The sequence below is a fragment of the Gigantopelta aegis genome, chromosome 15 (genome assembly GCF_016097555.1).
Source record: "Gigantopelta aegis isolate Gae_Host chromosome 15, Gae_host_genome, whole genome shotgun sequence".
Taxonomy (NCBI): domain Eukaryota; kingdom Metazoa; phylum Mollusca; class Gastropoda; order Neomphalida; family Peltospiridae; genus Gigantopelta; species Gigantopelta aegis.
This window is the reverse complement of record NC_054713.1, coordinates 43,607,033-43,616,360: the sequence shown is the minus strand read 5'-3', so window position 1 is coordinate 43,616,360 and position 9,328 is coordinate 43,607,033. Positions and strand designations below refer to the sequence as shown.

Below are 9,328 nucleotides of genomic sequence, written 5' to 3'. Positions count from 1 at the left end.
TACACTGCCCATGCCCATAATGATATTGTGATACTAAGGACAGGTAACTGACTTCACAAACTTACAATCAACCAAAATGACTTGTTCTGTACAAATCATTACATTAAGATTAAGGAGAACATTTACAACTAAATATACAAACAATATGATCAACACAATAATATTTATGTACATGAGCTAAATTAAATGAATAGCTTATGCATCTAAAAGGCTTTTTGAGTATTCGTGTAAATGCAAATCTGTAATTTTCCCATCAAGCAAGATTAGTAGAACTAGGCCATAGTTGAAGTTTAGTCTGCTGTAATCTAGTTAGTGACTATTAACAAATATAATTTCTACGAGTGTTCAATGGGGTGGGGTGGGGGATTGTGTGTTAGTCTCTCATTTAGAATTTCTTTGCATTTAAAATAAAAATAAAAAATCATTTGTGGACACTGAATTAAAAAACAACAAAAAACTTAGCCGTAGGTATTAAAATGACATTCGACAATGAAATAAATAAATAAATAATAAAAACCCAAAATATAAACAAAACCTCTGCACGGTCTCTGAGAATTGAAAATTTGCGTAGGCCATTTATGGGATATACGGAAATACAAATTCAGGTAACCCATTTAATTTTTACGTAACCAGTCATGACCATGTAAATGATGTCATAAATTCAATGCGTGAGCGAAAATGGGTTTCGCAAACTATACTTGTGACGTGCGAACGAAATCACCGCTCTCACAATTTTCATAGGCTTGAAAAGTGGAAGTTTATTTTAACGAACACTTAGACGGTAACAGTTTTTGGATAGTGTTCGAAATTATAAATTTAGACGGAAAAAATATAAGAATTTTGTTTTCTTCTGTAGCCTGTTTGTTTGTCAGTTGGAGCAAAGCAAACAATATACATTATATATACATGTGTTCTCATGTAACAGCTAGTACTATAAAATTGCAAGGTTTGTTTGTCAGTTGGAGCAAAGCAAACAATATACATTATATATACATGTGTCCTCATGTAACAGCTAGTACTATAAAATTGCAAGGTTTGTTTGTCAGTTGGAGCAAAGCAAACAATATACATTATATATACATGTGTTCTCATGTAACAGCTAGTACTATAAAATTGCAAGGTTTGTTTGTCAGTTGGAGCAAAGCAAACAATATACATTATATATACATGTGTCCTCATGTAACAGCTAGTACTATAAAATTGCAAGGTTTTTCTTTTACCTTTCTTTCTAAATAGTATCTCAATATGTGGTCACATTTAGAATTAGATTCTATTATAGATTGCATCACAATATTAAGATGTTGTCAACTCTTTCAAGCAATCTATTCTAAGAGTTCCCTGATGATGGGTAAATTTCATGGAGAATACCTCTCGTATTACACCTGCCCTCAACAGCATGTACAGAGAATACCTCTCGTATTACACCTGCCCTCAACAGCATGTACAGAGAATACCTCTCGTATTACACATGTCCTCAACAGCATGTACAGAGAATACCTCTTGTATTACACGTCCTCAACAGCATGTACAAATAATACCTCTCGTATTACACCTGCCCTCAACAGCATGTACAGAGAATACCTCTCGTATTACACCTGCCCTCAACAGCATGTACAGATAATACCTCTCATATTACACCTGCCCTCAACAGCATGTACAGAGAATACCTCTCGTATTACACTGACCTCAACAACATGTACAGTCAAATCTCTAAGACCTGATTTCCATTAAAGCGATTTCGCACAAGTTTATTGACACAGTGCATTTATGTAGTGACTTTTCCACATACGATATTCCGCGTATGGACATTCAGAGCACTGGGAAAAAAGTCCACTGGTGAGGGATTTCTCAGCATGGGAGTGGGGCTACCATAATGTAGAAACCCTGCCAAAGGCATCAAAAGTGGAGTAGGGCAAGGAACAAAGGGGAACTAAAAATTATCTTAATGAACTTTGAAGTCGTCCGAGGGGAGTGATGGGGAAAGAGGGACAGCTCCCCTTAAACAGTGGGGTCTGTTTTCTAACAAACATTCATTTGTTACAAACATTGCACTGGTTATAACAAACACCTCTCTACAATGTACACCTCATAATAACAGTGTGTTCAATAACAAACTGTTTAAAAACATCCACATTCCTTCTTCAAAGAATTGTATTATTAAAAAAAATTTTTTACCCCTACCAGACCAGAATGTAAATGACCTCCAACAGAGGCCATATCTGGTAGGTTATGCGGGTGATCGTTTTTCACAATGGGCAAAGAGAAGTTCAATTTCAATGGCCATTTTGTTAATTTTGTTTTACCATAGCCAGTTCAATGGACAAATCTTTACAAAAATGGCACAATTATTTCATCACATAATTATTATCCTAAACTAGAGGAGGAACAATGCCTCTCCAGGGCCCGTACTTATAAAACGTTTAGAGTCCAGACTCAATCTCAAATGACGTCACAGGCATGCAATTTGTATGACGTTGTCATGACGTTAGGGTTTCAGACTCGGGAGTCTTGAGTCTAAACTAAAAGTTTTATAAGCACCAGGCCAGGGCTTTAGATCACACTAATTAGGGCAAACCAAAGTTCTTTTTAGTGCAGTAATGGTAATAATAGCTGATGAAGACTTGTACATATATATATTCAGAAATGCAGGGCTCGAACTTAACGATGGCGCCAACGGCAATTGCTGTCATTGAGATATAAATTGGTCAGGAGCACCACCTAAAGCTCCTCTAGACTTTAACGTAATGCTATTTGAATGGCGTTGCCATGACGTTAAAGTCTGGACTTTATTAAAGTCTAGACTTTAAGATTTATAAGCACGGGGTCTGGTATACATTAGCTGCCAGAATATAACATTAGTACATTTAAAATACATCTACATACACCAAAATAACCTTACAGTCTTAATTATTTGCTGCAAAAGTTTTTCCTGTCATGGGCAGGCTTTAAATTGCCGTCGGCGGGTTGTTTCACTCACAGCAATTTTTTTTTTCAAATTGCTGTTGGGAGACAAATTCTTAAGTTCAAGCCCTGGAAAAGCATTTCAAATTGTTTTAATCCAATTGCAGCTTAACATTCCATTGCTTCCAAGATGAAATGTTTCGAGGTTAGAATGTTTGTACTTATCCTGGGCTTAGTTTCTCTCTCCAGCCAGTGCACCACAACTGTTATATCAAATGCTGTGGTATACAACATGTACTTATCCTAAGTATGGGATGGTGCATATAAAAGATCCTTTGCTACTAATGGAAAAATGTAGCGAGTTTCCTTTCTTAGACTATATATATCAAAATTACCAAATGTTTGACATCCAATAGCCGATGATTAATAAATCAATGTGCTTTAGTGGTGTCGTTAAAACAAAACAAACCAGGGCTTCTACTACTAGAATATTTATAAAAATCCTCTAGCCATGGGATCAGTGATCAAAAACATTTTAAAATTCCACTAGCAGTCGGGCATGGCAATAGTAGTTATTTACTAGCCCCACATTGAATATCACTAGCCATGGGAGTGGGTCAATGGGGATACCATAATCTAGAAGCTCTGCTAGCCGTTGGGCATGGCAATAGTAGTTATTTACTAGCCCCACATTGAATATCACTAGCCATGGGAGTGGGTCAATGGGGATACCATAATCTAGAAGCTCTGCAAACCCTTTATCACCTCCGCTTTGGTGCAATCTAAAGCCCTGCTCAGTCGCCCTTCTTGTTGTATACATTTTGACTGTACGTGTACAGGGTAAATAAAAAACATCAACTAGTATAAACATCTATCATTGATTAGTTTTATCACATTGCTTCTCAGTTCAACTTCATAGGCTTTTTGTTAAGATATTTTAACTATAAAACTACAGAGAACTGTACTAAAGAACACTAATTAACTAGTGTAAACATGTATCATTGACTATTTTTGTCACCAGTAGGTATTAACTTGTCTTTAGGAAGTTCAAGAGTCGGCCAACTAAACGACTCCTTTTTCTTCAAGTTTATTTCCACTTTGGAGCCCAGGAGTTTGACATTACTTCTCTCTGGGTCAATGGCGTCCCACAGAATGAACTGTTGATCAAATACGCTCTTCCCGCCATCAAACACGAGATGCACCTTCAAAACGACCTTGTTAGCCTCCACTAGAGTCTTCTCGGGTAGGGAGGCCTTCGCGAAAAATGATATACAAACATCGGGGCCGGTTTGGTACCAGTCGAACCGACACGATTTCTCCTCACCCTCTCCTTTCGGCTTAATCCACAAATGTTTTCCAACTTCGCAGCCCTCTTGCGAGAGGAAGTTATCGAAGTCAGATGTCTTTCTCTGGCAGCAGGTCCAGTATTTCATACCTTCGTGGAAAACTGGGTATCCCGGGTGATACACGCACTGGGTGTCATTTGTCTTGGGACCATTGTACGTGGTTTTGCAGGATTTGTGGTAGCAGTTCGTGCCAACAGAGATTTCTCCCAAGTTATCTACGGTGGGTGAAACGTTTGAATCTTCCTGCTGTAACTTCTCGAGAATGGCTTTTAACGAGGATGTGACAGTGACCTTCAACTTCAACATTGGTTCATCAGCCGAGGGTCGGACCATGTCTAATTTGGGAAGAGGATCTCTTTGCCTTGGAGGTTTGACAGCTTCCTAAAATAAAGGAAAAACTATCCATTAGAACCAAATTATTACATCAATTAGCAAAAACTGATAACATGCACAATTAATATTTATGGTATTATAATAAAAACTTAAAGTTGGTAGACTGACTTGGAGCATTTTCAATATCGAGAGGAAAAATGCACTTGCTCATTTACATTCAGGCTGATAATGACTTCATATCTTGCATAATCTTGTGATACATACAGTTACAAACAAAGTATTAAAACCATATACTGTATGCATGTCGATCAAAATTATATGACAGTTCAAAATTATATGACAGTTCGATGCTTTACAGGCCATATGATTTCAAATTTCATGGGAAGCCCGCGGTTTTTTTTCGTTTTTCTTAAACTGTTTATTTTGTCTTGACCATTCCCTTGTTGACAAATAACAACCAAGAAGCACGTTTTCGGTTCTGTGCCTTGTATCTTGGGAATCCGTTGGAAACTGTGGTTCTGTTGAATAGTCGTACTCGATATAATAATCATGGGAAACGAAATTTCAGTTCCGTGATTTTACAGACACACTACTGACATGGTACCGGAAACAATCGGTTTTGTGAACTCCGAAGGCCTGCTTTATTATCCATTTTCAAATCCTATACAATTCACGATGGGGGTGGGGGGAAGGTGGATGGGGAGGGGGGGAAGGGGGTTAACCCGAGTACTCTGACTGTAAGAGAGCTAGATGGACATTTGGACATAAGTACTCTCTCATTACAGTCAGAGACCAGGCTATGTATTTTTTTGGCAATTTCCGACAACCAAAAAGTTGGCAAAGATTTCCGCTCTAATATCACAACAATCCTATGTTTGACGTTAAATACTTTTACATTGATCATTTTCGAGTTAATTGATTAAAAAAAATCCACATATTAATCACTAATACACACACTACTGAAAGAAAGAGTGTCATTACGCGTAGCTGAATGTGGGTGCTGTCGGATTTCTTTCTGTACTGTGTATTAGTGATTAATATGTGGATTTTTTTAAATCATTTAACTCGAAAATGATCGATGTAATTGTATTTGATGTCAAACATAGGATTATTGTGGTATTAGAGTGGAAATCTTTGCCAACTTTTTGGTTGTCGGGAAATGTCAAAAAAATACATAGCTTGGTCTCTGACTGTCACTGTAATGATCCATAACTGGTTCAACAAAGGCCATGGTTTGTGCTATCCTGCCTGTGGGAAGTGCAAATAAAAGATCCCTTGCTGCTAATCGGAAGAGTAGCCCATGTAGTGGCGACAGCGGGTTTCCTCTCAAAATCTGTGTGGTCCTTAACCATATGTCTGACACCATATAACCGTAAATAAAATGTGTTGAGTGCGTTGTTAAATAAAACATTTCTTTTTTTCTTTCTGACTGTAATGAGAGCGTATTTATGTCCATATGTCCGTCTAGCTCTCTTACAGTCAGAGTACTCGGGCTGGGGGGGCTGGGGGGGGGGTGTGTTAAAATAGCGAGATTGTTGCTTTAACTGACGCGTGATTCAAAACCCACCTCTAAAGTGATGTTTTTCAACCCGTCTGTCTCGGAATCTGTCTTCGTCTCTTGTGGCTGAACGGGTTTCACATTGCTGTGCGGTCCTCTCGTGCACCCGGGGGTGTTCAGGAACTCGGTAAAGTCCGTCGATCGCTTCTTACAACACGACCATCCTTTCAACGCGTCGTGGAAAATCGGCCCGCCAGGATGATATTTGCACGCGTCGTCTGCATTATTGTCTGGGTCGAATTTCTGACCACAGCCTTTGTTATAACAAGTCAAAGACATTTTCTTAGTAGAGGGAGAACTAATAGACAAGCCGCCAACAAGCGTGGACGCTAGAAAAATCTCGAACTTTCGAGAAATACATACAAAAGTACGTTCCCAGGAAGTAGAATAAAGGCTATACGCCCGATAGCCGTGTCGTTAAAATAACAGCTATATACACGACAGTCGTATCAGTTATTTGTTTTAGCGATATACACGGTTTATATTTTAACTGTTAATGGTGAAATTAGTCAAGGAAGTTAACTCAGTGGTCATTCCTATTAGTCAAAAAACTATTTTAATGTAGATTTTTTAATAATGGTTTAAAAATTTTTTTTTAAATGCATGTAGCCTTATTTTTTTTGGAAATAAAAACACAGGCCTACATGTTTCACTACAACATGACAATATATTTATAGCCCATCCCATACTATGTAATTTACTACAAGTTATTTATTTTAGAGCCGTTTGATTTGTAAATTGCACACACAAATTGTATTTCTTTATTATTTCCAAAACGGGGCGGGACGTAGCCCAGTGGTAAAGCGTTCGCTTGATGCGCAGTCGGTATAAAATCGATCCCCGTTGGTGGGCCCATTGGGCTAGTTCTCGCTCCAACCAGTGCACCACGACTGGTATATCAAAGGCCGTGGTATGTGTTATCCTGTCTGTGGGATGGTGCATATAAAAGATCCCTTGCTGCTAATCGAAAAGAGTAGCCCATGAAGTGGCGACAGCGGGTTTCCTCTCTCAATATTTGTGTGGTTCTTAACCATATGTCCGACGCCATATAACCGTAAATAAAATGTGTTGAGTGTGTCGTTAAACAAAATATTTCCTTTCCTTTATTTCCAAAACACTTTCAATTTTCTTCTTATGTCAAACCAAACATTATTTACAAAAAACATTAATAGAATGATGGGACGGACTATAATAGTTAATATTTAATGCAAAAAGATGCTAAATTGTGTTGGAAGGTACCACACACGAAATATGATTATTTCTGGATATATACACAAAGAAAGAAAAATAAAAGGAATTAAATTAATGTTTATTGCTTTTTGAAAACATATTTTATTGCATATATATACACAAAAGGATGGGGCACAAGTTATCCAATTTGTAAACTTTAGTTGCTGATGACTGAGAGGACATTCATTTCTGATGCATAAAGTTAAAGTCTGTTTTGTTTAACGACACCACTAGAGCATTTATTTATTAATCATTGGTTATTGGATGTCAAACATTTGGTAATTTTTGACACAGTCTTAAAGGGAAACCAGCTACATTTTTCCATTTACAGCAATGTATCTTTTATACACACTCTCACGCAAACAGGACAGCACATACCACAGTCCTTGGTATATCAGAAATTGTGCACTGGTTGGAACAGGAAAAATAATAAAGAATGAGTCCACTGAGATGATTTGATCCTCAGGTGAGCACACTGCCAACTGATCTAGATCCCGCCTATGTCTACTGAATAAGATGAACATACACTAAATTCAATTCTTTTATTGTATATAAGGCCATAAGCCCATATATAGGGCCTACAAGAACTCGTATATTGATATATTTTGGGACCAGTTGTCCAAACGATAGCCAGCTGTTTTAGTTTCACAAAATGGAAACATTTATCATTACACATGTTTCATAAACATATCTTGCAACTTATCATCGATTATTTTACTACGACCTTCCATGGACGCCAACCAAACAAGTTGAGTGGTATAAATCGAGATCAATTATGGGTAATAAATGTGGACACCAGTTGCAATAGGGTTGGGGGATCCACCAAGTATGATCAAACATAGGACCTATTGCATCCCAGGAATGCGGATGGTAGACCATCATCCAGTCCATGTTGTATTGAAACTATTTGACTTATTTCTCTGGTCATTGTTTTACAGAGTAGATAATAGGGCCTCCATGAGTCCAAAATATTGGACTCAAGTACTCGAGGGTCAAACTCGACCCGGACCCGAGTAGCCTACTCGACACTTACTCTACATGACAAGATGAGACTAAGAAATAAAGTAAAATAGCACTATGCATCTTAATTCCAGCGCTGAACATGGAAGCCAAATCATGCCATTGTATTGCATCCCACACATTCAACTTGTGTTTTCCATTCATGTCTCATAGCCCTATAATGTAACTGGCGGCAAGCATATGGCAAAATGACGTAAAAAATAATTATAAAGACGTATAATTAAATAAGAATGCTCTTCCTTGCACAGGTACTCCAGTCCTTTTGTTGGACTTTAAGTCTTGCTAGACTCTTGGAGAACCCTAGAGTAGATACAGACAGTTGCTATGGAAAGAAAGAAAGAAATGTTTTATTTAATGATGCACTCAACACATTTTATTTACGGTTATATGGCGTCAGACATATGGTTAAGGACCACACAGATTTTGAGAGGAAACCCACTGTCGCCACTACATGGGCTATCTTTCCGATTAGTAGCAAGGGATCTTTTATTTGCACTTCCCATAGGCAGGATAACACAAACCATGGCCTTTGTTGAACCAGTTATGGATCACTGGTTGGTGCAAGAGTTAACACCTACCCATTTAGCCTTGCGAAGCACTCACTCAGGGTTTGGAGTCGGTATCTGGATTAAAAATCCCATGCTTCGACTGGGATCCGAACCCAGTACCTACCAGCCTGTAGACCGATGGCCAACCACGACGCCACTGAGGCCGGTCCAGTTTCTATGGAGTGTGGATTTTTACAAGATGAAAATATGGTCAGATAGAGAATTATGACAGATTATAATGATTATCTCCTCTCTAAAAAAAACAACTAGTAAAAATAATTATTAACCAGACATCCTGAGGGATAAATACAAAATATACTCCACAACCATTGCACCTCTAATAATTACATGTATTTTTATTTTATACATGAACGAAAAGAAAAGTAATGATT

General features: G+C 37.9%; 1 protein-coding gene across 1 annotated transcript; it reads right to left on the bottom strand.

Moving 5' to 3' along the window:
* Positions 1-3,767: 3,767 nt before the first annotated feature.
* LOC121390383 (cysteine and histidine-rich domain-containing protein 1-like) lies at positions 3,768-6,503 on the bottom strand. The gene is made up of 2 exons (XM_041522183.1): positions 6,148-6,503; positions 3,768-4,628 (listed from the first exon to the last, which is right to left on the bottom strand). The coding sequence occupies exons 1-2, from the start codon at positions 6,415-6,417 to the stop codon at positions 3,900-3,902; spliced, it is 999 nt and encodes a 332-aa protein (XP_041378117.1). The 5' UTR covers positions 6,418-6,503; the 3' UTR covers positions 3,768-3,899.
* Positions 6,504-9,328: the final 2,825 nt, after the last annotated feature.

Bases quoted from the DNA above. Each gene is read 5' to 3' on its own strand.
- LOC121390383 (XM_041522183.1), bottom strand. From the start codon at position 6,417: ATGTCTTTGACTTGTTATAACAAAGGCTGTGGTCAGAAATTCGACCCA. The intron at 4,629-6,147 runs GTGGGTTTTGAA...CCTTTATTTTAG, and splicing joins TGAAAAACATCACTTTAGAG to GAAGCTGTCAAACCTCCAAG.